Here is a 26371-nt window from a genome sequence, read left to right as displayed (position 1 = left end):
TAGTGGTCTCTGTGGTCCCTTCTAATTCTACAATTACATGTCTAAATATTCTGTGATATACCAAATCACCTAAGGAAAGTAGGAACTGACAATGTTAGGCTTCAAGCGAAAAAAGGAAAATGTAATGCCTCTCAGAACTTTCCCTCAGTTATTTAATTTCCATCGATATCATGCCAAGAATTGCCCCCAGAGCAAAGGAAGCCTGTTTCAATAGCTGTTCCAGGAGTTGGAACTGGAAATAATTTAATTAGTTTAAATTAATTTAACTAAATTAATCCAGTTCAACCAGTTTTCTCAAAGCTAGAATGCAGCTAGTACCATATCTGGAAGGAAAGAGAAAAGGACCATACCAAGAGACTTCAAATTCTGTGTTACAGTGGATGAATGGGGCACCAGACTTGGAATCAGTAAGACCTGAGTTCAGATCCTGATTCAGACACTTGGTTGGTTGGTTGTTGTCCTACATTCTAGAAGAGTACCAAAATGACATTACTGTGTCTGAGTCAAAGTAAAATGTGTCTGTCTGTGGCTGAGAAGGCCAACATAAACTCAGAAGCCTCTACCAGAGGTCAGGCACAAATACTCCATATGAACATTTGGAGTGGAGATGTCTCTAAAGTTGTGCATTTCACATGTCTTTTGAGCTACTGCAATTCTTCTTCACTCATGGAGCACAGTGTCTACTTTGATGTGGGCATGCCATGATGGGTGGTCTTTTGCCAGAGTCTCCCATCTCATTCAATCAATTCCAAAGTTCTTTAATGTCTGCATCACATTGGATAACTCCTTTCCCTTCTCTGGGCCTCAGTGTTCATTCTGGTTGAATGGTTTCTAATATGCCTTCCAGCTCTAAATCAATCATCCAGTCAATCATCAAGCATTAATTCCTTCCCTACCAAGTGCCCAAGAGATACAATGACAGAAAATGAAATCATCTCCTCTATAATTCAATGAAAAGAACCAGGGGTTTTTTTCCTCTAGAGATAGGGTGGACTGTTCGCTGTCATTAGATTGATGATGACTGCCTCAGAACTGAAAGATCTCTTACAAAAGAGATGATATTGCTAAAAGTGTTTCCATTGCACAGTGCCTAAAACTGTGTTTTTTTTTCCTTCTGGATATCAATTAAATTTTTCTCCCAGAGCAGTAAGTGACAGGCAAAATATTTCATTCAAGATTGAAATATAATTTACTTCAGATGAAGAAACTACTCAAAGGAAATGACTGAGTATTATTGGTCCGAAACCACTATAAAAATGGTTCTGCTTAGGGATCACAAGTCTTCCCTTGACTTTGCAAACTGTGATTCCTCCATCTTCTGAGGCAAGATCTTGGTCCAGAACTCATATTTATCACTCTTCAGGTTCTTTCCCACATTTGACTGCAAATTCAGCTGCAGGTACTCTTCCTTCTGGTCATAGACTGGCCAGTGAAAAAGGTCTCCACCATTTGGGTCCCTGGAAGGAAAAAATAAGCATTTGGAGCTGAAAGGGCCCTCTCCATTGGCAAGGCTAGCAAATCACCCTCAGCTCAGTCTGGGAACCAAGGAATGAACTCAAAGATAGGGGTCAGCAGGCAGTGGTAGAGTCAAGAGAGAGACTTGTCCACCCATCCTGTCTTCATCTTTCAGGTTGTGCCTTTCTAACGTATCCAATGTGGAAGGTCCAAAGGATGAAAACATTCATATAGGAAATAAGTAGCCAAGTCTGGATTTGAAATCATATCACTGGACTCCTTTTCAAAGGGCCAGCTAGGTGCTACAGTGGAAAGAGCCAGGCCTGGAGTCAGGGAGACCTCAGATAAAATCCAGCCTCAGACATTTACTTACTGTGTGACCTTGGACAAATCACTTAACCCACTTTGCCTCTGTTTTCTCTTCTGTACAAGTGGTTATAGAAAGAAATGACATGGCCAAGAAAACTCAAATGGGGTCACAAAGAATAAACACAACAAGACTGGACTCCACATCCAAGGCTCTTGCCACTACCACCTATTCTAATGCTTCTCAAGGGGGAAGAGAAGTCATTGAGACTCTAGGGCAGTGAGGAGGGCCAGGAGAGTTGCTGGTCTTACTTGTTGTCCTTTCAAGATGCCCATGTGTAGGGTGAGTCTGTCAGAGCAACATTACTCCCCACTCCAGCTCTAGTCTTGAACTGGAGGAAGGGTTACAATGATCACCACATCTTACCTCCACTTTGAATTAACATTTTTTTCCTGAAAAATGTTAATCAGGGAACTTCTATGTAAGTGCAAAACCTTTACATGCCTAGGAACAGGCATTAATCCACAGGACAACTATTGGGAAACCAGGACCAGCTTTCTCACCCATGACTGGCAAAGTTTGCCCAGTAGCTCATTATCCTGTGACTCAGGAGTTTTTCCTCCTCTGTTGCTTCTCCTAAAACTAGGAACAGAAAAAGAAACATCTTGGTTAAGGTCAAAAGGTAGACCCAAAAGCCCCCTTTGCTCCAGTCTCCAGCCCTGACCACTGACTTTATCTTCCTTCAATAGTTTCCCTCATGTCACTCTCCTCCGAGAGGATCCCCCAGAGCTTCTGTTGTCTGACTTTGTCTGACTCCTTAACTGAGTCTCTACCCAAAAAACAAATTGGTGCAACTGGACTGAAAATAAGAAAGACCCAAGTTCTGATCTAGCATCAGACACTGATTAGATGAGTGACCCTGGGCAAGTCCTTTAATCTCTGTCTTCCTTTGTTTCTTTGTTTGAAAAATTGGGATAATAATAGCACTTGTGCCCCAGGGCTGTTGGAAGGGTTAAAAAAGAGAGAGATGATGTGTATAGAGTACTTTACAAAACTTGTAAAAGTGTTAAATAAATGCTAGCTACAAATATTATATCTATATTATTATACAATTATTATAATATGTAATGTTTTAATAAGGTATATTATAATTTTATAATTGCATTATGTAATTGTATATAAATATAATGATGGTATGGTTGTTGTAAATATTATCTATCATAATTATTACTATTCTTCTAATCTCAAATAGTATAGCACAAGCCCTGGTAGCCATGAAGTTTTTGTCTATGGTCCCTGCCCATACAGTGCCTGCTATTCAAGACCCATGCCTGGAGCAGTGCAGACTGTCTCAGCAGCAGCTGCTGGCACATAAGGTCATGAATTCATTGGCCATGGCAAGTCCTGACCCAGATAAAGATATAAACTGGCCTTCCAATTTTACCAGGACAGGAGCAAAGAAGTCAAAATAGGGAGAGACTTGCAAAAACACAGATTTAGGACCATCTGAAAACACTAACTTCCAAGAATTCTAAATGTGAGATTGTTGTCCACCAGTCAATGAATCGATGCACTGCTAGAGAAGATGAATCTAGAACAACTGAAGAAAAGGGAGGGAGGGAGGGAGGAAGAGAAGAGACAGAAGAAAGGGGGAGAACAAGAAGGAACAAACAAGGGAGAAAGGAAAGAAAGAAAAGAGGGAGGTAAGGTGGGTCAAAGGAAAGGGAGGAGAGAGAGAATGTTTCCAGCACATTGGACAGATCCTCTGTGCAGGATTTAGGGAAGTACAGAGACAAGAATTACCAGGATGAGATGGTGTGACAGGATAGGGTCTACCTCAGAGGAGAGGTGAGGACATTGCTGACATCACAGGTTGGTCCACTGACACATGGAAATGTGTTTTGTGCCTTCCTGCCTCATCTTCCTTCTGGGGAATAAACTCCAGGAAGTCAGAGACTGTGTCTTATTCATGTTGAATAGAGGGCTCTGCATATTGGAAGTGCTTAATCATAGAAACTGAACTGAACAGAACAGTTGATTCAGTCTCCTGATTCAGTTCAGCTGAACAATCAAGGGGTCTTCCAAGGCTGACACTTTAATCTCCAAATGCTGAGTAAACCAGGTAACTATCAATTCCCTCCTCTAATCCCAGCACTGTGCCAAGGGTTGGAGGTGCAAATCCAAAGAATAAAAAAGAAAAACAGGCAGCTGGTCCCCTATTCAGGCCTCCTGGGGGAACCTGGTAGGGCAGAAAGGACACTGGATTTGGGGTTAGACCTGCTCTCTCTGTCATGTTAGATGAGTCTGTTTCTCTCTAGGAACTTCAGTTTCCCCTTCTGTCAAACAGCCATGATAACAATCCACATTGTAAGCCTCACAAGGTATTTGGGAAGATCCCCCCCTAGACCATAGGTGGACTGAGTGCTGAACATGGAAGCAAGAAAGCACTAGATCAAATTCTGACCCAGACCCTTAACTAGCTCTGTGACAATTGGCCAGCCAAGACTTACCTTTCTCAGTCTCTGTTTCTTAATCGATAAAATGGGGATAGCACCAGGACTTACTTCACAGGGCTGTTTTGAGGATGTCAGATGAGAATGGCATACACAAAGCTCTTTGTAAGCCTTCAAGCAGGATATGAATGCTAGCTACTTTAACTACTGTAATTATCATTATGAAACGAGCTGATATATGGCAAGGTCCTTTGTGGAAAGATAAGGCATTATTATTTACTTTGATGTCACAGAGAGTAAGGTAGATCATAGATGGCAGTCCACAGCCCCAGAGATCCTCCCCCTACTGGCCTCCCCCAAGCCACAGCTTCCTGCTCCATCCCCTCTCCACTGCTTACATGGCACTCCAAAGACAAAAAGCACCTCATCACCATGGTCTGCTTTCACAAAATCCGGCTTGGCATCATGAAACTTGCTTGGTCGGTGCTGAAATTCATAAAAGTAGACTGGAGAACTGGGACCTAGGCAAACATAAGAAATGCCCACACTTATTGACACCCTGAACACAGGGCAGGGCCACGTGCCAGGGACCCCTGGCCTGATTCCCTCCTTTGGGGGTGGGGAGGGCAATGGTAGCTGGCCATTAGAGCAAGCTCCTGAAAGGCAGCCCCTTAACAAATACTGTCCCATAGCAATGCTGTGAGGCAGGCAAGAGCCTGGGTCTGGTCAAACAGACCAGGGGCACAATTCTGATCCTGCTATTAACCAGCAACAAGACCTTGGGGTAATCCTTTTCCTTCTCTGAGGCTGATTTTTCAACTGCTAGGTAGAGGTAATAATCTCTGGCCTGTCTGCCCCACGGGAAGGGGAGGGTAAGAGAATAATAAGCACTTGTTGGTCAGTTGTTTGTCAGTCATATTTGACTCCACCTGTTCTCATTTGCAGCTTTCTTGGCAAACATACTGGAGTGGTTTGCCAATTCCTTCTCCAGCTCATTTTACAGATGAGGGAAATGAGGCAAAGAGGGTAAAGTGACTTGGCTAGGCTCACACAGCTAGGAAGTGTCTGAGGTCAGATTTGAACTCAGGAAGAAGAGTCTTCTGGCCTGTGAAACCTAGCTGCCCTATGAATAGGCATTTATAGAGTACCTACTTTGTGCCAGACACTATGCTAAGGGCTTTACAAATAGTATCTAATTGGAGCCTTGAGTGACGGAGGTACTATTATCATTTCCATTTCATAGTTGAGGAAACTGAGGCAAACAGAGTCATAAATGACTTACTCAGAATCACACAGCTAGAAGTTGTCTGAGTTCAGATTTGAACTCAGGTCTTTCTTACTCCATGTCCATGCTCAGTCTACTGGGATGAGGTTGTAAGGATCCAGGGTGGTAATGGATATAAAATGTATTATAACAATAACACAATCCGGAAGAAGTTCTGGGATTTAGTTTTAGTTGAGCACTTTGATAACTCAATTTCAATGTAATTCTTTTTATTCTATGTATTTTTATACATAGAAAAACATTACTCTGGAAGTTATCTGTAACTTCCCCTGGACTTCTAAAGGGGTCCATCATGTATACCCCCAAATAGTTGAGAGCATCTCCTTATAGAAATGTGGGTTATTGTTATTACTTATTATTATTATTTGTAGATAATGGTCACAGAATCCTCCATAATGCCCTGCTGGGTTTAGGTTGAGGGAGAGGGAAGAAGAAGGAAGGTGAACAAGGGGCTTTAACCAATCTGGGGGCTATGATAGCAGAGCTAGGAGCAGGAGTCTCTTTCTGCATGAATATGAGGATAATATACACACATTGCCCTAGAGATGAGACATTCTCACACTGATTCTGAAAAGGGTCCATGCCATACTCACTGTGTTGATATTTAGCCACTTTGAGAGCTGGAATAACAAACATCACATCCCCCATCATTTCCTGGAATTGAGCTCGATATTCTCCAGGGTCCTCAGTATCTCCAAAATACTCTTCCAATATCAAACTCACAAGCACAGGAGGAAAAGTCTATAGGAGACCCAGAAGGAGAAAAAGTACCAGATACACCAATTTATCAGGCAATGGATTGTTTGGGGATGTTTGTTGGTTGATTGTAAGAAATAAGCAAGGGAGCTAGGTGGTGCACTGGATGGTGCACTGGCCCAAGAGTCAGGGGTACTCTGCTCAAATCTCCCCTCTGACATGTATTAGCTATGTGACCCCAGGCAAGTCACTGAAACTTGTTTGGCTCCATAACTCATCTGAAAAATGAGCTGGAGAAGGAAATGGAAAATCACTCCAGCACTTTTGCCAAGAACCAACCCCCCCACAAAAAATCACAAAGATTCAGGCATGACTCATCAATTAAACAACCACAAGTGAAAAGTCCATACAAGTATGCCTGCTTTTCATAGGTCCTGGGTCTCATTACATCCCTTTACAACATCCCCACCAAGGTCTGCTCTTTCTGGGTTAAATTCTTCAAGAAGATACCAGACAACTAGTTGTTTGGCATGGTGTAGAAGAAAGTGAGACTCAAGGAAAGGATAGAGCTCCATGGGGTCCCTAAGGTCCCTTCCCACTCTCTGACTATGAAAAAACAAAGTCAGAAAGTGGAAGGACCTTCTTTTGCCCCCTCCTAGACAAGTTCCATGGCCTCCTCATTGGTCCTTGTGCCTAAGATCTCTCCCCACTCCAAGCTATCCTCTACTTATCTTATGAAGTGATTTTTCAAGCACAGATCTGACCATTTTACTCCCCTGCCTCAACTAAGTAAATTTTACTGGAAGCTCATTACCTCCAGGATCAAATATAAATGCTTATGTTTGGCATTTAGAGCTTTTAACAACATGGCCCCATCCAGATTTATTACACATTGTTACCCTCCTCACACTCTGTTTTCCAGGTATGCCAACTTTCTGGTTCCTCACTCTTCCCATTCCATCTCTCATCTCCATGCCTTTGCATTGACAAGACTCAGCTCAAAGATTACCTTCTAGAGAGCATCATTCTTGGTTCCTCCCTCCTCCTACTGCCTTACCCCTTTGTGTATGTTTCCCATCTGTCTCTGTGTGTGCAGGTTATCTCCCTCATACAACATAAGTTCTTCAAGGGCAGGGACTGTTTCACTTTGTCCCTGCACATAAACCAGTGCCTGCTACGTAGCAGGTGCTCTAAAATAAAGCTTGATATCTCACCAATAACGGACTTTGCATTGCTGATTGGATACTTTCTTTATCCATGTTTTCCTTAAATCCAGGAATACCCATTTCCTGTGTAAAGGAAAATGGCACACTGAATATTCTTTAGAACTTTATGAAATGTTTGCATTTTTTAAAACAAATCTAATCCAAGGAAGTCATTTTACCCTTTAAGGAGGAGCTAGTGCCATAGACTTTTTTTAAGGAATTATTGAACAATGACCAACACAAACTGAACAATACTCAATACATTTTGCAAAATGGCCAGCAAAATTGTGGATAATACCCAATGCATGATAAAGAGTGGTAGTGTTTCTTCATAAAGACTATTGGCCTTAGACAATGACTAATGCTTACTTTAACATATTATCCTACAAATGATGAAGGTAGAATTCTATTTTTGTGCATAGTGTAAATAGACTGCCTTTATATGCCTGTGCTTAAGGAAGTAGTTGGCAAATGGTTGTTAATATCATGTCATATTTGCAATTAATGTCGACCCAGTAGCCTTGAGAATCCTGAAGTCCATAGGACCAAAATCTGGTCCCACATCACTCACGGTCTTGCCAAATAGGGATGACCTGAAGAAACTTGCTTTGTTGACCAAAGAAAAAACTTAGGGCAGGGGTCAACATGATAGTTATCTTTAACTATCTGGTGGGTGGTCAGCTGGAAGAGGAATTTCACTGGTGCCATTTACCCTAAGCACAGAGTTGGGAAAAATAGGCAGAAGTTTAAACATAAGAAAATTTCCACTTGATGACATGATGTTCTGTCCAACCATGACAGCTGCCTAAAAATGCAAGGAGCTGCCTCAAGAGGCAATATGTTTTTCCCTCTTTGGAGATTGCTGAGCAGAGTCTGCATGTCCATTGGTCCAGAAAGTTTTAGAAGGGATTCTCCATCTACTCTGGCTTACACTCCATGGCCGCCATGGTCCTGAACAACTCAGAAAGTCTATGATTCTTTAGTGAAACATAAACTATCAAGATAAGAAAAAAGTTGGCACAGAATAGAACATGCTAGAATCTTACCACAGGAACAACCCAGCCAAATTCATGGTTGGTAGTACCAATGATGGAAGGGACATGGTGGAACTCTCCTGCAGCCAGTAACTCTTCAGGATGTTTGGGGAAGAAATGCCCATCAACTACAGCAGGGATTAGTGGGAAATTCTAAAGAAAGAAGCAATAAAAAAAGATGTCTGTCTCCATGATCTCACTTCCAAGTATCACATTCACATCATTCTCATTGTTACCACCTTATTTGAGCCACTTTTTATCACTTACCTAGTCTCTGTTTTTTTTTCTTTTTTGGATATAATCAATGTTAAGTGACTTGCCCAGGATCACACAGCTACTAAGTGTCTGAGGCAAGATTTGAAATCAGGACTTCATGGCTCTAGGGCCAGTACACTCTCCACTGCACCACCTAACGGAGAGAGTAATTAGATGTAAGGGCAGTTGGGTGGCACAGTGGATAGTGTGGCTGGCTTAGAACCACAAAAACTCATCCTCTTAAGTTCAAATCTGGCCTCAGACACTTACTTGCTGGGAGCCCCTGGGCAAGTCATTTAATGCTGTTTGCCTCAGTTTCTTAATAAGCTGGAGAAGAAAATGGCAAACCACTCCAGTATCCTTGCCAAGAAAACCCCAAATGGGATCATCAAGAGTCAAACATGACTGAAAAATGACTGAACAATGACATGCAATTAGAGCTGGTTTAACATAATCTGGTCAGAACACTTATTGCTAAGGGACTACAGGTAAAGAACTCTAATTTTTGGAGGAAGCAATATGATGAATTGAATAAGGATCTTAGTCATAAAGACCTGGGGTTAGGTATCCATCTTCATACTTGTGAACTGTGTGACATTTGGCAGTCACTTAACCCTCCTGGGGCTCAGTTTTCTCCTTTGTAAAACATCCAGTCAGTACATCAATTCATAAACTGTCCTAGGCTCTGGGGATGCAAATGTAAAAGCAAATAGCTCTCTGACCTCTCCCTGCTGCCATTCAATAGTTCTAATTCCCAAGTCTGTGAGAATGACATCATACTTAGACTACCAAGGGTATACAACTGTTGTAAAATTATTGAAATGAGGTAACATACATAAATGTATTTTTTATGAAAGGAATATTTAGACGAGAGCTATAAATCCCAGAAGATAGAGATGGCCTTCCCAACTATGATTCCTTCGATCAAAGATCCATAGGGCATTCAATCTGAAAAGTGACCAAGAAGAGAATAAAGGAGCTAGAAGGGGCCACCACCACCACCACCATCATCATCATCATCACCATCTCTATTTAGTGCTTACTAAGTGCCAGGCATTGTATTAATAAACACTTTACAATTATTATCTCAGTTGACCCTGACACCAAGGCTGAGAGGTAAGTGTTATTATTATCTCCATTTTATGGACAACAAATTGAGGCAAATAGGCTAAATCACAGCTAGTGTCTGAGGCAAGATTTGACATCATGTCAGTTCTCCCAGCATTCTAACCATTGTACCACCTATCTAACTTCCTTCATGCCTTAGCTTATAAAATGTTACAGTATAGAACATTATGGCTGGAAAAAATCTTTTAAAGTAGAATATGAGGAGTGGAAGAAGTCTTCAAACAAATAATGTAAGAACCCATAATGTTAGAATCAGATTACAATGGATCCCTCCAATGCTGAGGCTATGTTTCTATAAACAGAACATCTCAGTTGGAAGGTCATGAGACTAGAGAATAAAAAAGATTAGAATCTTAGAACATGAAACATTTAGAACACAGAATTTTGGAAGGCTTCTTAGGATAGAGTATGTCAAAAGTAGAAGGAATGGAACCTTAGCACCCAAAAAGGTTGAGACCACAAAATGGTTGTAGGTAGAAGAGATCCTAGAAAGCAGAACATCAGAGTGAGAAGAGCCTTTCAGACATAAAATATTGGATGTGGAAATATCCTTGAAGATCATCTATTTAGTAGGGGGAAACTGAGGCTAAGAGGGTGACATTCCCAAGATCTTTAACAATCCCACTTAATGAGGTTGGGTATCCAGACTCCCCTAAGCTTCTTTGGCAGCTCTTCTTCGTACCTGAACTCTTACTTCTCACCCTACATACCTTGGTAAAGGCCAGGATCTCATCCTCAGATTTGCTCCTAAGGCACTGAACCATGGAGGCAGAATTGTGTCTATCACAAGCAGACAGATTGGCCATGACCTGCAAAGAGGTACCCACGAAGAGTTAATATTCTCCAGAGGAACCCTTGACATGTATCACAATAGATGAATCCTTCATACCCATCAGCAAGGTGGCAAAGGATTATTTTTATAGGAGATGATGCAGTAATGGTGAAAAGGAGACCAAGTTAGAATTTGTCTGACTGTCTAAAGGGTGAGTCCCTCTATGATAAGCCTGCAATGTACAGGTCTCAGTGGCAGCCAATGGGCAGGGGGATGGGTAGGGGCAGGTTAAAAAGACACAGTCCCTGCTTCCAAAGAATTTACCCTTTATTCAGGGAGAAAAGACCTAAATATCCATAAAGGACACACAGTGGGGTCTGGTAGGTTGAAAGAGCCCCTGCTATTGGGCCCAGCTCAGTCATCAAGTCATTGTATGACTTTGGACAAGTCACAAAATGACAGAACAAGAGAGGTAGAAAGGACCTCACAGATCATGCCATCTAACCTGTACCTGGGCCCTCTCAAGGAAGTCTTCCTGGTATTCTGAGGGTGTCAAAAACAGAATTTACAACTAGAAGGGATTTTATAAACCATCTCATCGAGTCTGTTTTTACATAGGAACCTACTGAGGCCTGAAGAAGGAAATCCCTTATCTAAACTCACAGGCATAGAAGGAAGCAAAGCCAGGAACAGAATCCTCCTCTGTGCCTCAGTGTCCTCTTCTGTTAAATGATGAGGTTGAACTAGATGATCTCTGTGGTAACATTCAGCTTAAACAATCAATGGCATTTCACTGGCCCTTGTTATAACCCAGATAAGCCAAAAGATCAATGGCACACCAGGCTATGGCACTGGGAGGCCAATAAGCCTGAGGAAGAATGAGGGTGATTGCAAGATCAAAGAACAAGAAACTTACATTCACAACCATTTCTGAGCTGGAAGAAATGAGGCCAGGGAACAAGGACACACCACTCTCCATGATTGCTCTGTGGAACAAGCCTTTGGACATGGGGGACAGAATCTGGGGAAGCAAAGCACAGCAGAGGGGAGAAAAAGCAGGGGAGGTTCCAGACACTCTTGGGTCAGCAGAAACAGAGGAGACTGTGAGTCTGAAAGCCAGGACTGCTACCCTCCACAACACTAAGCTAATCATATAGGAAAGTCCCAAAGAGGGGTCTCTCTATTGGACCCTGGCTTTTGGGCCCTTTGGCAGAGCCAGGCCTATAAGACAGTTACAAAGAAAAGAGGGCTAAGGAGCCTTGGCCATGGTCCTGAACTCTTTGGGTGGTTATGAAAAGATACCTTTGCTCTGTAAGCCAGCAATGCTCTTCCAATGCCCTGCCTCCTTATAGGGCCACATTGCTCATTGGTTATTGTTTGTTTGCAGATTATGAGAAAGTCCATGGTGGCTGTTAGGATCAAATGACTTCAAATCTAATCTAACATTTTTTCCCAGTATATCATGGGAATTTCCCACTTTCCCATCACCTATCATTTTTTTTTTTTTTTTGAAATTTATCCTTCCACTGTAGTCTACCTCTCTTGCCTTATAACAGCCTAGAAGCTATGGCAGTGAAATGTAAATTTCTGGGGAGGAGGGCTACCAAGGCAGAATGCCTTTCCCTCTAAGTCTCCTGGTGGATTTCACCACTGTCATTTGAGGGTCAAGCATGCTAAGCTCTCAGAAGCTCAACAAATACAAAAATGAGCTGATCTGTTGCCACCACTGGTCATGAAGGCTACCTGGGGAGGCTCATGGTGGCTTTCAGCAGCATTGGGAGATGGAGCATCTCAGTGGGGAAACTGGTATCCATTGGGCCTTGAATTATTTCAATAATATCCTGTACATTTGATTTGCTCTTACTCAATGTTGTTAGTAAGCATTTAAAAAGGGATAACTCACCTTCTATCTCCAACAAAATAAGAGGAAGAAAGGCTTACATAATCAGTTGGGACAAGGGCAGGGAAGGGTAATGAAATCTCCAAATGAAAGGCAAGGGCAGGTGCCAGCCTTAGAGGAAGAAGCCAGAAGCCCAATGGCTCTGAAAGGGAGGAGGATGGGAGAAGAGGGAGAAAAACTCAGGTCCAACTAGGAGTAGGGAATCTGCAACCTCAAGGTCACATGTAGCCCTCTAGGTCCTCAAGTGCAGCCCTTTGGCTGAATTCAAACTTCACAGAACAAGTCCTTTCATTAAGGGAATTTGTTCTTTAAATTCAGGTTCAGTACAAAGACCTCACTTGAGGACCAAGAGGGCCACATGTGGCCTCAAGATCATAGGTTCCCCACACTAGAGAAATTGGTTTTGGCTCCAAGAGGCTGTCTTCGGGCTTTGGCCATTTCTTTACCACCTACATGCGAGGAAACACTTATTCCCCCAGCAGACTCCCCAAAAATGGTCACACGGCCAGAATCTCCTCCAAAGTGTGCAATGTTCTTCTGGATCCACCTCAGGGCAGCCACCTGATCCAGTAAACCCCAGTTGCCAGGTGCATGCTCATCTCCAGTGCTGAAAGCCAGATGTTAGACAAGGTTGGAAGGTTCTGAAGAAGAGCTCCAGGTTCATATGATCATGAGATTTGAAGATAATGCAGTGGGTAGACTGCTAGACCTAGACCTGGCAACACTAGTGTTACCTCTGTGACTATGGGTTAGTCACTTAGACATCTGCCTCAGTTACCTCACCTGGAAAATGGGGATGATAAGTTGTTATTGCAAGAGTTATTGCAAGCATATGATGAGACACCATCAAACACTTTCCAAACCTTAAAGGTCCATGTAAAGGCTAGTGGTTGTTCTTACTTTGCAGATGTAAACTGGTGAGACAGATCTTGAATTCCCAAGGCAGGCCTCTTTAGGGGCTCACTCTGCCTTCCAGGGGGAGCCTCCCCCATGCTACTTTTTTCCCTTTCAACTTACTCCCTGATCTCTTCCATCTCCCCACTACTTATCTTATCCCCACTCTCCTTTCCCCCTCCTTTGTTTTAGCTCTCCTTTCTGTTTTGTCTTCCTGTCTTAGAATGTCAAGTCAAGAAAGACTTACTGAGCATCTACCATGTGCCAGGCACTGTACCAAGATCTGTGCATACAGAGAAAGGTAAACCTACTCCCTGCCACCAAGTAGTTTACAGTTTAACATGGAAGAGACAATGCAAACACCTTTACCCAAATCAGATCCATATAGGATAGATTGGGATGATCCTGGAGGGAAGGCCCTAGCAGTAAGGGAGACAGGGAGAGGCTCTTTGCAGAAGGTGGGGTTAGCACTGAGTCCTGGAGGAAGCCAGAAGGAGGAGGAGTGAACATGGAAAGATTCAATGGAGTATCTTTTTCAAGGATCAGGAAGGAGGCAGAGAATTCTGAGGAATGTGAGAAGACAAGAGAGGTAGGAGAAGGCCAGGCTCCTTTCCAGGAACCCTACAACACAGCAATATGGTCCTCCTTGCTGTCCTTACACACAGCTCTACCTCGCATTTCTGACTTTCACTGACTCTCCCCAAGACTGGAAGACCTTGAGGGAATCTGAGATCTCCCTAATCTCACCTTCTTCAAGAGATCTCACCTTTCCTCCCACCCCTCCCCACACACACATCTCACTTCTAGGGTCTTCTAGAGCAAGGACCATGACTTGAGGTTTTATACAAAATTGGTGCTAGGGAAGTTAGGAGAAGTATGAGCTTTATTACCATGTGGTACACCAAGAAGGCAAAATGAAAGCAATACACACACACACACACACACACACACACACACACACACTCACACATTATATGACAACCTGCAGTAACAGAGATTCAGGGCACTCAGATCAGAGAGACCTGTACAATGCCAAGATCTTTGTGAGAGGACACACTCACCATGGGGTCTGAGTAGATCAGAAGGGAGATTTGCTTGGTTGGGACAGACAATCAGTACCACATGTGAGAGGAAATTCTTAATCACACCCAAGTATAGTGGGGAAATCCACCAGGAACACTTATGCATGAAGGAACCACGGAATCCAAGAGCAGATGCTAGCACACAGCCATGCAGTCAGCTGACCATTCAGTAGCTGAGGTTACTCACAGGAGCAGAATAAATCAGGGCATGTGAAAGTAGTGGCTGTTTATTATTGCTTAAATGTTATACGGTCCTTAGGATCACTTACCCTGAAACTCCATGTCAGAGTCCAGCCAATTATAACAAGAACATGACACAATGTATTTCAAAAATCCCAACTGTCACACCTTCCTTCTGAGATTACTTCTCCATAGCATTGCATATATTTTGAATATATGTGGCTATTTACACGTTGTCTTCCATTAGAACTGAACTCCCAGAAGGTAGGAATGGACATTCTTTTGTGTTCAACATATAATAAGTACTTTTAAAATGCTTGTTCACTGACTGATTGACTGAATAAGGGGGTAAGGGCCTGATCTGTGCTCTAGGAAGATCACTGACAGCTGAATGGAGGATGAATGAAACCAAGCAGGCATTGTTAGTCCAAGTGTCAGAGGGCAAGAGTTTGCTCTAGAGTGTTGGTAGAATCAGACGGGAGAAGTGCATGTATATGAGAGATGCAGCAAGGGTAGAATCAATAAGGCTTGCAGCAGATTGGACACAGGGGAAAAGAGAGAGAATAGTAGATGATGACATCTAGGTCACAAGTCCAGGTGATTGGGAAGATGATGGTGCCTTCAACAAATAACAAGGACATTATGAAGAAGAGAGAGATTGGTGGGAAAGAAAAAAAAAAGAAGGCACTGAATTCATTTATAAAGGAAGGAGAGTGTCCCAGAGAATGTTAAGTAACACCTACTGGAATTTTGACTGCTTGATAAATATGGATTGAAAGAACCTCAAAAGAAGTTATTGAGTGATGGTGGCAGAGGGAGAGTCTGGAAGTGTAAGTGGGAAATAGTATTTTGGCTTCTCTGTGAAGCAGGCATGGGTGAAAATGCAAGCAGTAGTGAAAATGGTCACCAGGAAAGCTACTATCAAAAAAAAAAAGTCAGAGTTTGGTGAGAACACATAGATAGAAGGGGTAAGAAAGGAAAGGATTAAAAATCAAAATAGCTTTCTTTCTTATGGAGCAGGCAGAGAGCACAGTGAAAGGAGTAGATATATTTAGAGTAAGAAACAATTACAAAAAATTGGTACTTAGAAAGCTAATATGTAATCGTGAGTTTTATTACTATGCAGTAGAGCAAACTGGGGTTGGCTTAACATAGTAGGACCATCTTGTTTTCTTCTTGTTTTGTAACTCCAGCACTTAGGACAGTGCTTGGTGCTTAATAAATGGTTTATCCACCTGTCTATCTGTTTGCTAGTTAATCATCCATCCATCCATCTTTCCATCCACCCATCTATCTATCTAGAATCTGAGGACAAGGACGAAGTGAATTTATTAGTTACAAGAAGCAGGGCCATAATATGAAACTGGGTCCTGTAGTAACAAATTTAGTACTTTTCCTACTACATCATGATTAGCTTGTGGGGAGGATAAGAGATATGTTGTCTACTCAGGAATTTAGGTTTATCATCATTCAACCACACAGAGATTTGGAGATTCTCTAGGGAAAAATATTTGTACTCACATTTTACTAGGATCAAATCTCACCTGAAGAACCCAAGGATGCCCAGCCTGTACTGGATGATGACCACTACCACATTCTGGGAGGCAGCCAGTATAGAACCATCATATAGGAAAGCACCACCAACACTGAAACCACCACCATGGATCCACACCATCACCTGCAGAAATCAGACATGGTTTTCCTTTCAGGAAAAAAACCCACCAAGCATGGTTCTGCTGCTGTCTTATGACCAATGACAAAGTCACTCTGAATGTGAATGAATTCACTTATCAAGGTTCTGTATATCAAGAGTTGACAGGATTTGTGTCAGAGCTACTCTCACATAACAGCCTACACAGTTTGAGTGGGAGGTAGGTCAGAACCCCCTTGGAAGTTTCCTGGCAGAATCAGCTTCCTGAGGTCCTCCTGCTGTCCAAGATACACACAGAGCAAAACAACCTCTTCTAAAGGATCCTTGTTCCCCCTAAAATAGGGAAAGGAGGCAGGAGTTTTTCTTAGGGACACAGACCCAAACAGACAATAGAGAATGCACCCTGAGCATACAGCTCTCTGGGTCACATCGTCTTATGGGTGTTTCAACTGTGCCTCAGAAAATCTTTCTGTGTAACAGTAGTTGCTCTCCCAAAGCCAAGATAAGCTGCTAGAAGACATGACCAGTACTAGGCTATACCTTCTATTGGCTATTTGAAAAATTATTTTATTTTTAATTTATGGAAATAAAACAAGCATTTCTATGCCACAGTAAAATAAAAAAGATTCTTACAGATGAAACTGCAAATCTACTCTGTACAATTTGCTGTTCCTTTTAAATAACCAAGTTATCAAAGTAAGTACTTTTTTTTCCCTTTTGGTTCTTCTAGGTTACTCACTTTATAGGAAGAAGTTTCCTCTGATTAAAATCCATCTTTAAAAGATTTTACCAGTTCTTGGCCACCACAAGAAAAGCTGCTATAAGTACCTTTTGTACACATGGGACCTTTTCCCATTTTTATGATTCCTTTGGGATACAGCCCTAGAAGTGGTATTGCTGGGTCAAAGGGAATGCACAGTTTTGTAGCCCTTTGGGAACTGGAAAGAGAGGGAATGCTCTTCAATTGGAGAATGCCTGAATAAGTTGTGGTATATGAATGTAATGGAATACTATTGTGCTATAAGAAATGACGAACAGACAGACTTCAGAAAAACCTGGAAAGACTTATATGAACTGATGCTGAGTGAAATGAGCAGAACCAGGAAAACTTTATACCCAGTAACAGCCACAGCATGCAATGATTGTTTCTGGTAGACCTAGCCTTTCACATCAATGCAAGGATCTAAAACATTCCCAAAGGACTCTTGGGGCAAAATGCCATCCACCTCCAGAGAAAGAACTATGGAATCAGAATGCAAAATAAAGCAGAATATTTTCTCTTGTGTTGTGTTTTGTTTTGGTTTGGTCTTTCTCATGGCTTCTCCCATTTGTTTAATTCTTCCACATAACATGATTGGTGTGAAAATGTGTTTAATAAGAATGTATGTGTAGAACCCATATAAGATTGCATGCCATCTCAAGGAGGAAAGGGGAGAAAATTTAAGACTTATGGAAGTGATTGTTGAACACTGAAAACAAATAAAGTCATTAAATTTTTTTAAACAGACTTTACCCCATCACCTACCCAGAAGCCTGTGTTTAATCCTTCCCGTTGTATTGGCATTTCAAGGATGGAATGGGAGATGGAGGGATGTCATTTCAAACTTATATTACTAACATGAAACAGGGTTCTTCAGCTCCTACATAGGAGACCACAGTATTTTCAGCCAAGACTAAACAGTGCAGGGAACATACCATGAGGCAATGAGAACCGATCGGAGGTAAAAATCAATGGTCTTCTTAAAAGCATAATGTTGTTGCTGTTGCGGTTGAGTTGTGTCCAATTCTTTGTGACCTTGGATAGGGGTTTCTTACCAATGCTACAGGTGTAGTTGCCATATCCTACACCAGTGGATTAAGGCAAACAGAGGATAAATGATTTGCCCTAGGCTAACACAGTTAATGAGGACCTGAACTGAGGTCTTCCTTTCTGGAGACCCAGTGCTCTATCCACTGAGCCAAAAAGCTCAATGGACAGAATAGAATTTTGTCCTAAGTGTTAAATGCTGGTGGAGGAACAGATCTGATGATCTCTGTGACTAAAGTTATAAGACATAAGACCTCCTGTGTCTGTTCAAATAACACCATGTGGTTTTGAATGTATGGTTCCTTTTTTCAAAGCACTGGGATGCTGCATGCCTAGTAGATACAGAGAGCTAAAAGGGCTTTTGCTCACATGGGAAGATTCTTTCCCTTCTATGGAATGCAGCAAGTGATTGGTTGGGATTCTGTGGGGAACATGTTTGGACATCAGGAAGTAGACAGATTGCTGCTATATGAGCAAATGCAATGGAACAAATCCAGGATCCTGAGAAAGCCAGAGCATAGACTGGCTATGGTGAGAGCACACTTTACTGTGAGTAACTAAGTGCATGGAGACAACAGGGAGCCCTTCATGCAAGGGGACTTGCCTTACACCTCCACCCTTTGTATGACTGTCTTGATAGGTATGACTATGTACCAAGGAATTCTGTCTCAGGCAGGATCAATGGATCATTGATTTTAGAGCTAAAAGGGATGTTAGAGACTTCCTAGTGCAACATCTTGATTTGACAGATGAGGAAACTGAGGTCCAGAGAAGTTAAGTAACTTGCAGAAGGTCAAACAACTGGTAAGAAGCAGAGCTGGGCTTGACCTCAAGAATTCTTATTCTAAGTCCAGTGCTCTGTTCGCTACCCTCCGTTGGTTGGTTGCTACAATCCCCATCATCATTCCCACTCTCCATTCAAAACATAACCCCTTAGGGTACAATAAAAATATAAGATCAAACTCTTTCTAGTATACCGGGTCTGAACCAGCCCTGCTGAGTTTTGCCCGAGCAAGCTCTGTTTCTCTTGTACAAAAATTCCCATGGAATCAATCAACCTCACATCTACTCCACATCCACAACCTCCTCATCTACTCCTTCCTTCCAGGTGCCCCGTATTCTCCTGGAAGCAATGGCAGTTCATTCCTTGTTTCCCTTTGCAGGGCCAGCATAGGTGCCATTTCCTCCAGTTTTCTCATCCTCCAAGCCTTAGAGTATTTCAAACTCCAAATTTCTTTTATGAAAGCAACTCTGATAATCCTATATTTAGGAACTTATTCTGTCATTGTGGCATATTCATTCATTCAATAAATTTACTGAGCACCTATTATGCAAGGTTCTGTGATGGGTATTTTGAATAAGACCACATCACTGCTCTCAAAATACTTTCAACAAGCCAGAGGGTGAGGATATCGATACTAAAACTATAATACAGATTGATATAGAATGTATTTGGGCATTTGGGTGTCATAGAGGATAGTGCTGGGCTTGGAGTCAGGAAGATTCATCTTTCTGAGTTCAAATCTGCCATTAGATACTTACAAACCATATGACACTGCGTAAATTACTTGAACCTGATTACTTCAGATTTCTCATTTGTAAAATGAACTGGAAAAGGAAGTGGCAAATGACTCCAGTATCTTTGCCAAGAAAACCCAAATAGGGTCATAAAAAGTCAGACACAACTTAAAAATGCCTGAACTATATGATAATTCCCATAAGGAAAATCCAAAAGAACATTCAGGTAGCACAGAAGAGAGAGAAAACACACCTCTCTTTGTATCCCCAACACTAAGGGGAAGGACTCCAGGTTTGCAGAAATGGTTGTTGAGTTGAATGTTGATTTTCTGGAGATTCAGACAAGGCTTCAGGGGCAGATGACATTTGAGTAATTAAATTCACTATCATTTCTTTTAAGAAAGGAAGCCTGGACTCAATGATAGAAGGCTAGCCTTGGAGTGAGAAGGACTGGGTTCAAGTCCTGCCTTGAACACATAGGAGATAAGTGACCACAAGGAAGTTACTTAGCATCTCAGTACACCAGACAAGCCAAGATTCTAAGGTACAAAAGATGTGCCTGTCTTCATCAACAGAGGGTGTTTCCACACAGTGAAGTTCCCTGCAGAAATGAGATGCTTGATCTAGATAGGATCAAAAAGTATTTGGAAGATAACATTTTATCAGTGCTTTGCTCTACTTCCTTAGCAAAACCTGTAGCCGAAACTGATATCATCTCAAATCAGAACCAACTCCCTGAAGTTATTTCATTTTCAATCAGGTTCAACTCTCTATGACCCCATGTGGGGTTTTCTTGGCAGAGATGGTAGAATGCTTTGTCATTTCCTTTTCCAGCTCATTTTACAGATGAAGTAACTGAAGCAAACAGGGTAAAGTGACTTGCCCGTGGTCATACAGCTAATAAATGTCTGAACCCAGACTTGAACTCAGGAAAATGAGTTTTCCTGACTCCAGGCCTAGTACTCTATCCACTGTGCCACCTAGATGCCTTGAAGTAATAAGGAAGCAGATTTCAGTCAAAAAGAAAGAACCATTTGCTAAACACGTGAGTTGTTGCCCAAGATTAGAGTTGATTACCTTGACGACTAGTGAGCCCCCTGACCTGGACAGCTTCAGGGAAGGCTAGGTGACTGGTCAGGGATGTTTAGATGGGATGATAGTTCCCATGCTAGTGGGACCTCCAAGGTCCCATGCAGTTCTGATGCCCTAGGATTCTCATCCCCTGTTGTGGAAGTTACAGTGATCTGACTTACCGGCAATCTGGCTCCCTCCTTTGCATGGACAGGAACATGGATATTGAGGTACAAACAGTCTTCAGAATTCTCCATAATAGAGATGTTTACATCCATCATGTTTGCTGTTTTTTCACTGAGAGTGACATCCTGCAAACAACTAGAAAATACAAGAGATGACTGATCTGAATGGAATCACATGGCGATACATAAAATAATAATAATAACTAGTGCTTTGAGGTTTGCAAAGCACTTTACAAACATGAATTCATTTAATCATCACAATACACTTGAGAGGTAGGTGATATTATTATCCCTATTTTACAGATGAGGAAACTGAGGCAAGTGTAGTAACTTGCCAACATTTCACAACTTCAGTTTTAACTGACTTGTCCAGAGTCGCACAGCTAGTAAGTGTCTGAGACCAAACTTAAACTCAGGACTTTCTGACTCCAGGCACAGAATTCTATCCACTGAGTCACCTAGCTGCCTCTAATATCTCTTAGCATTTGCTTTTCTATCTGTATCAGTATGTGTTCTAACTACCTCACAGTAATTTTCTAAAGTCAGTTATTCTCTCAAGTCAAATAAATGTGCACTATTATCATTAAGCAATTATTTGAGGTCTCACAGCCCAGGAAACATTCATTCCTTCAACAAATATTTAACAAATGTGTACTTTGTGCCAGCACACAGGGACAAAATTTGGGTAAGGCATGATGGTGTGCTTGGCTTATCTGGCAAGAAAAGGAGAGAGAGTGGTGCTTACATGGGAGGATGAGCAGTGGCATCTCTCACATTGCTCCATGAATCTGGTGGTTGGGGAGGAGAGAACCTCAGGGCCCCCACAGGGGGTTTGGCAAAGGGGATTCCCAGGAAAACATTGACATCTTTGTCAATCCCCTTGACGCTGATTTGAGTCCCTTGGACCTGTCCAGACTCAGTGGTCCTGATGAGGTCATCTGCATGATGCCCTGTGAACAAAGGGGAGAGAAATCCTCAGGGACAGAGGCTGAACCCCCACCATCTTTTTATTACATGAGAATGCAAGCCTCCTCCAGTTTCTGTCATGAATCTTTTCATTTCCATTAAAGATTTCTAGGGATGGGGAACTTACTCCAGAGAAGGGCCATTTGTACTTTTACACAGCTCTGGCATTGACTCAGTAGCTGTCCAGCTTTGGGGATCCAGAGTCTCAAGACCAAAGCAACTGCTCCTCAACAATCCCATCCCCATCCCAGCTTAAGAAAGCACAGAACTAAAAGTCAGTGCCATATAGTTTATTAATATGATCTAACTGAACAAAGACTTAATGAGCACCTACTATGGGCAATGTCCTCAGCTCAGAACTGAGGATAAAATGGCAGGAATTTACATTCTCCTAGAGAACAATGACCTGTGCATCAAGAGCTAGGAAGACAAGGGAGAGCTGTAAAGGAGAGATCTTGGGAAAGAGCTAGGAAAAGATATGAGGAGAGTCAGGAAAAGTTCTGAAACAAGTGCAAGGTCCCAAGGTGGGTCTTTAATGAACAGTCTTCAACAAAACTAGACTGGGAGAAGTGCTTTCTGGCCATGGGAAAGACAATAGACAAAGAAGAGTGACAGAGGAGGACAGGGCAAGAAAGGCAGATGGAAAGTAGCAACATTGGGCTGTATACAGCATCTGTCAGGAAGATTCATCTTCCTGATTTCCAATCCAGCCTCAGACACTTACTAGCTGTGCTGGGCAAGTCATTTCACTTGTTTGCCCTCAGTTTGCTTATCTTTCACATGAGCTGGAGAGGGAAATGCCAAATCGACTCCACTATATTCACCAAGAAAAATCCACATGGGATCACCAAGAGCCAGATATGATTGTTTTTCAACAAACCACTGAACAGCCACATAACAAATATAAATAGAGTAGTTAGTGATAAGGAACAGAGTACGGGGTATATCTCAGAGGACAGAGATTCTAATCACAGGTCTCCCACTTACTGCCTCTCTGATCTTCATACAGTTCTTTTCCCTTCCTGAAGCCTGTTTCTCCTCTTCCGTTAAATGGGAAAAGGGCATTAAATTCAGTAGTCCTTAAAATTCCTTCCAGCTCCACATCCTACAGTTCAAGAACTGGAGACTGCTCAACTGTCAGGACACAGGGCCAAACTCTGCCTGGATTGGAAAGACAAGGAGCAGGTGTGCCTCTGAAAGATGAGCACTCCTGTTTTATCAAAGGAGATCACAGTATAACCCAAGATAAAATGCATGGGCATGACTTCAACATACATCAGGTGGGCCTCAACTTCTCCTCTATAATAATAGTGGTTTGGGAGGATGAAAATAAAGAAATAACCCAAATCTTCCAGCTTCTGGGTTAAGAGCTCATTATTTGATTAAAAAAAAAAAAGCTTCTCAGAAAACTGGAAAACATTATGGCAGAAACTAGACATAGACCAGCATCTCACACCATATACTAAGAAAAGGTTAAAATTGGCACTTTATTTAGACATAAAAGGGGGATACCATATGCAAATTAAGGAAGGAAAGAAGAGTTTATCTGTCAGATCTATGGAGAAGGGAAGAATTTATAACCAAACAAGAGATAGAGAACACTATGAAATGCAAAATGAATCATTTGGATTATATTATATTAAAAAGGTTTTGCACAAACAAAACCAACACAACTCAGATTAGAGGGAAAGCAGAAAGATGGGAAGTGATTTTTATAGCAAGTGTTTTCCGATAAAGGCCTCGTTTCTCAAATACATAGAGAACTGAGTCAAATTTATCAGAATATAAATCATTTCTCAAATGATAAATGTTCAAAGGGTATGAAAAGGCAGTTTCCACATAAAGAAATTAAAGCTATCTATAGCCATATAAAAATGCTCTAAATCACTACTGATTAGACAAATGCCAGTGAAAACAATTCTGAGGTACCACCTCACACCTATCAGATTGATTAATATGACAGAAAAGGAAAATGATAAATTTTGTAGAACAGGTGGGAAAATTGGAACCCTAATGCACTGTTGGTGGAGTTGTGAAGTGATCTAACCATTCTGGAGAAACATTTGGAATTACACCTAAAGGGCAATCAAACTGTGCATATTTTGTGATCCAGAAAAGCACTACTAGATCTGTATCCCAAAAAGATCATTAAAAAGGGAAACGGAGTCATATGTCCAAAAATATTTACAGCAGCTCTTTTTATGGTGGCAAAGAATTGGAAATTGAGGGGGATGTCCATCAATTGGGGGAAGGTTGAACAACTTGTGGTATATGAATGTAATGGAATACTATTGTGCTAGAAGACATGATGAGCAGGCAGATTTCAGAAAAACCTGGGAAGATTCAGAGGAACTGATGCTGAGTGAAGTGAACAGAAGCAAGAGAACACTGTACACAGTAATAGCAACACAGTGCAATCATCTTCTATGAATGACTCAGAGCTTCTCAGCAATACAGTAATCCCAGACGATTCCAACAGCTGGATGGAAAATTCAATCCACATCCAGAGAAAGAACTATGGAGTCTGAATGCAGATCAGAGTATACTATTATCAGTCTTGTTGTTTGTGGCTTTTCCCTTTTGTTCTGCTTCTTCTTCCACAACATGATTAATGTGAAAACATGTCTACAGTATTGCAAATAACCTATGTCAGATTGCCTGCTGTCTTGTGGAGGGGGGCTATAAAAAAGTGGAGGAGAAAAAAATTTGAAACTCAAAATCTTATTAAAAATAAGAGTTGAAAACTACCTTTACATGTAATTAGAAGAAATAAAATGTTATGTACTGAAAGAAAGAAAAGGAAAGAAAGGAAAGGAAAGAGAAGAGAGAAGAGAAGAAAAGAGAAGAGAGGGGAGGGGAAGGGAAGGGAGGGGAAAGGGAGGGGAGGGGAGGGGAGGGAAGGGAAGGGAAGGGGAGAAAGAAAAAAAGAAAAGAAAAGAAAACAAGCTGTACCACATTTTCTAGGCAGAGAACTACTACTTCTAGTCTGTAAAAAAGATCCTCCTCTCCCCAATTCTCACTCTTATCTACCTCCTTCAAAGCTGATAGAAGAGTTTCTGTACACAACACAGGGAGACGACATCAATTTCTCAGCAGCAAACCTAGTTTGGCCTCCTGAAATCAAACTAACAATAATCTTCACCCACAGCCCACCCAGCCAATCAGTCAGTGAGTGCAACAAGAGAAAAAATGCAAAAGCCCCATATCTCCAAGAGGAAAATCAAAGGACTCCTCCCATGTCACCCCTCAGAAATCTTCCTCTATTCTGGGCCAGCCTGGCAGAGCTGCTTACCTGGTGCTTGAATCAGGACATTCAGGACCCCCAAAGTCAGAACCTTGGGCAGCAGAAAAGTCTTCCACATTTTTCCCTCTGCACAGCCTTCTGGTTTTGCCTAATCAGATCCCTGGCCTGATCTTATATACAAAAAGAACTGCAACAAAGGTCACTGCAGGGGAAATTGAGCTAAAGATTACTTAACGAATTTCCTTGTGGGAACTTGTCTTCAAGATACTTGAAAAAAAAAAATAGATTGAATGCCTAAAGGCTAAAACAGGTTTAAACATCCACCCATCCAGAAAGGATATGCTAGTAAATGTGGAATAACAAGCTCTCTGTAATAACAAGCAAATGTGTAATAACAATCACAAAAATCTATTCATGACACACTCTTAAATTTATTCTCTTTTAGTAATATTTTTTTCCAACACTTATGTCTAGACAATTAACAAAAACGATAAATCAAGCCATGACTTACAGGACTTTCTGATTTCAGAGGCACAAATTTGACAGTGGGTTCATAAGAGCCAATCTGAAGCTGCCCCACAACTGAAGTGCCCAGGGTCAAAATTCAAATGATACCACCTAACCATCCTACCTCCCAGTTTCTGGAGTCTTCTATGACCTTTCTCTCCTTGAAGTTCTTCAGTTCCTTAGTTTTTCTTCCTGACCCCATTTGGGGTTTCCTTAGCAAAGATACTGGATTGGTTTGCCATTTCCTTCTCCAACTCACTTTACAAATGAGGAAACTAAAGTCAACAGGGTGAAGTGACTTGCCCAGGGTCACACAGCTACCGAGTAGAGAGGAAGCCTTTGAACATACAATGCTAAGCTCTAGGGATACCAACAGAAAGATAGCCCATGCCCTCTAGGAGCTGATATTCTGACAGAGGGAAAGAACACATAAAGGTTTGGGGGTGGGCATGGAGGGGGGTGGAGAGAAGAAGGTATCATTCAGAAGTTATTGGGAGAGTAAGGTGTGTGGTATAGAAACGAAATGATGAAGAATTAGACCATTGGTCTTGGCATCTGTCCTGAAAGAATTCACAGGGACCCTTTCTGCAAGTTATATAAAAGGCATTTACTGGGGCGACATGCCCAGCAGGCCTGCTCCCCATGGGAGGCAGAATACCAGGGCCCTGATCCCCATAGGAGACATAGCACTGAACCAGGTTATTTGTCTGGTCTATATACAGTAAAATAGGATAGGGTGAGGGGAGAGCTACTACAGTTTAAGAAAATGGGAGGGA

General features: G+C 41.8%; 1 protein-coding gene across 1 annotated transcript; it reads right to left on the bottom strand.

Annotated features, from left to right (window-relative positions):
* Positions 1 to 134: 134 nt before the first annotated feature.
* LOC140521208 (cocaine esterase-like) lies at positions 135 to 25248 on the bottom strand. Its single transcript, XM_072635955.1, has 13 exons — positions 25137 to 25248; positions 21624 to 21828; positions 20876 to 21014; positions 16191 to 16324; positions 12944 to 13097; positions 11507 to 11611; positions 10529 to 10627; positions 8448 to 8588; positions 7411 to 7485; positions 6094 to 6241; positions 4614 to 4736; positions 2326 to 2404; positions 135 to 1457 (listed from the first exon to the last, which is right to left on the bottom strand). Exons 1-13 carry the CDS (start codon positions 25204 to 25206, stop codon positions 1274 to 1276), a joined length of 1656 nt encoding a protein of 551 aa, XP_072492056.1. The 5' UTR covers positions 25207 to 25248; the 3' UTR covers positions 135 to 1273.
* Between the last annotated feature and the right edge of the window lie 1123 nt (positions 25249 to 26371).

Source organism: Notamacropus eugenii, chromosome 1, assembly GCF_028372415.1.
Source record: "Notamacropus eugenii isolate mMacEug1 chromosome 1, mMacEug1.pri_v2, whole genome shotgun sequence".
Taxonomy (NCBI): Eukaryota; Metazoa; Chordata; class Mammalia; order Diprotodontia; family Macropodidae; genus Notamacropus; species Notamacropus eugenii.
The sequence above is the reverse complement of the archived record's forward strand: the minus strand, read 5'-3'. Positions and strand labels throughout refer to the sequence as shown.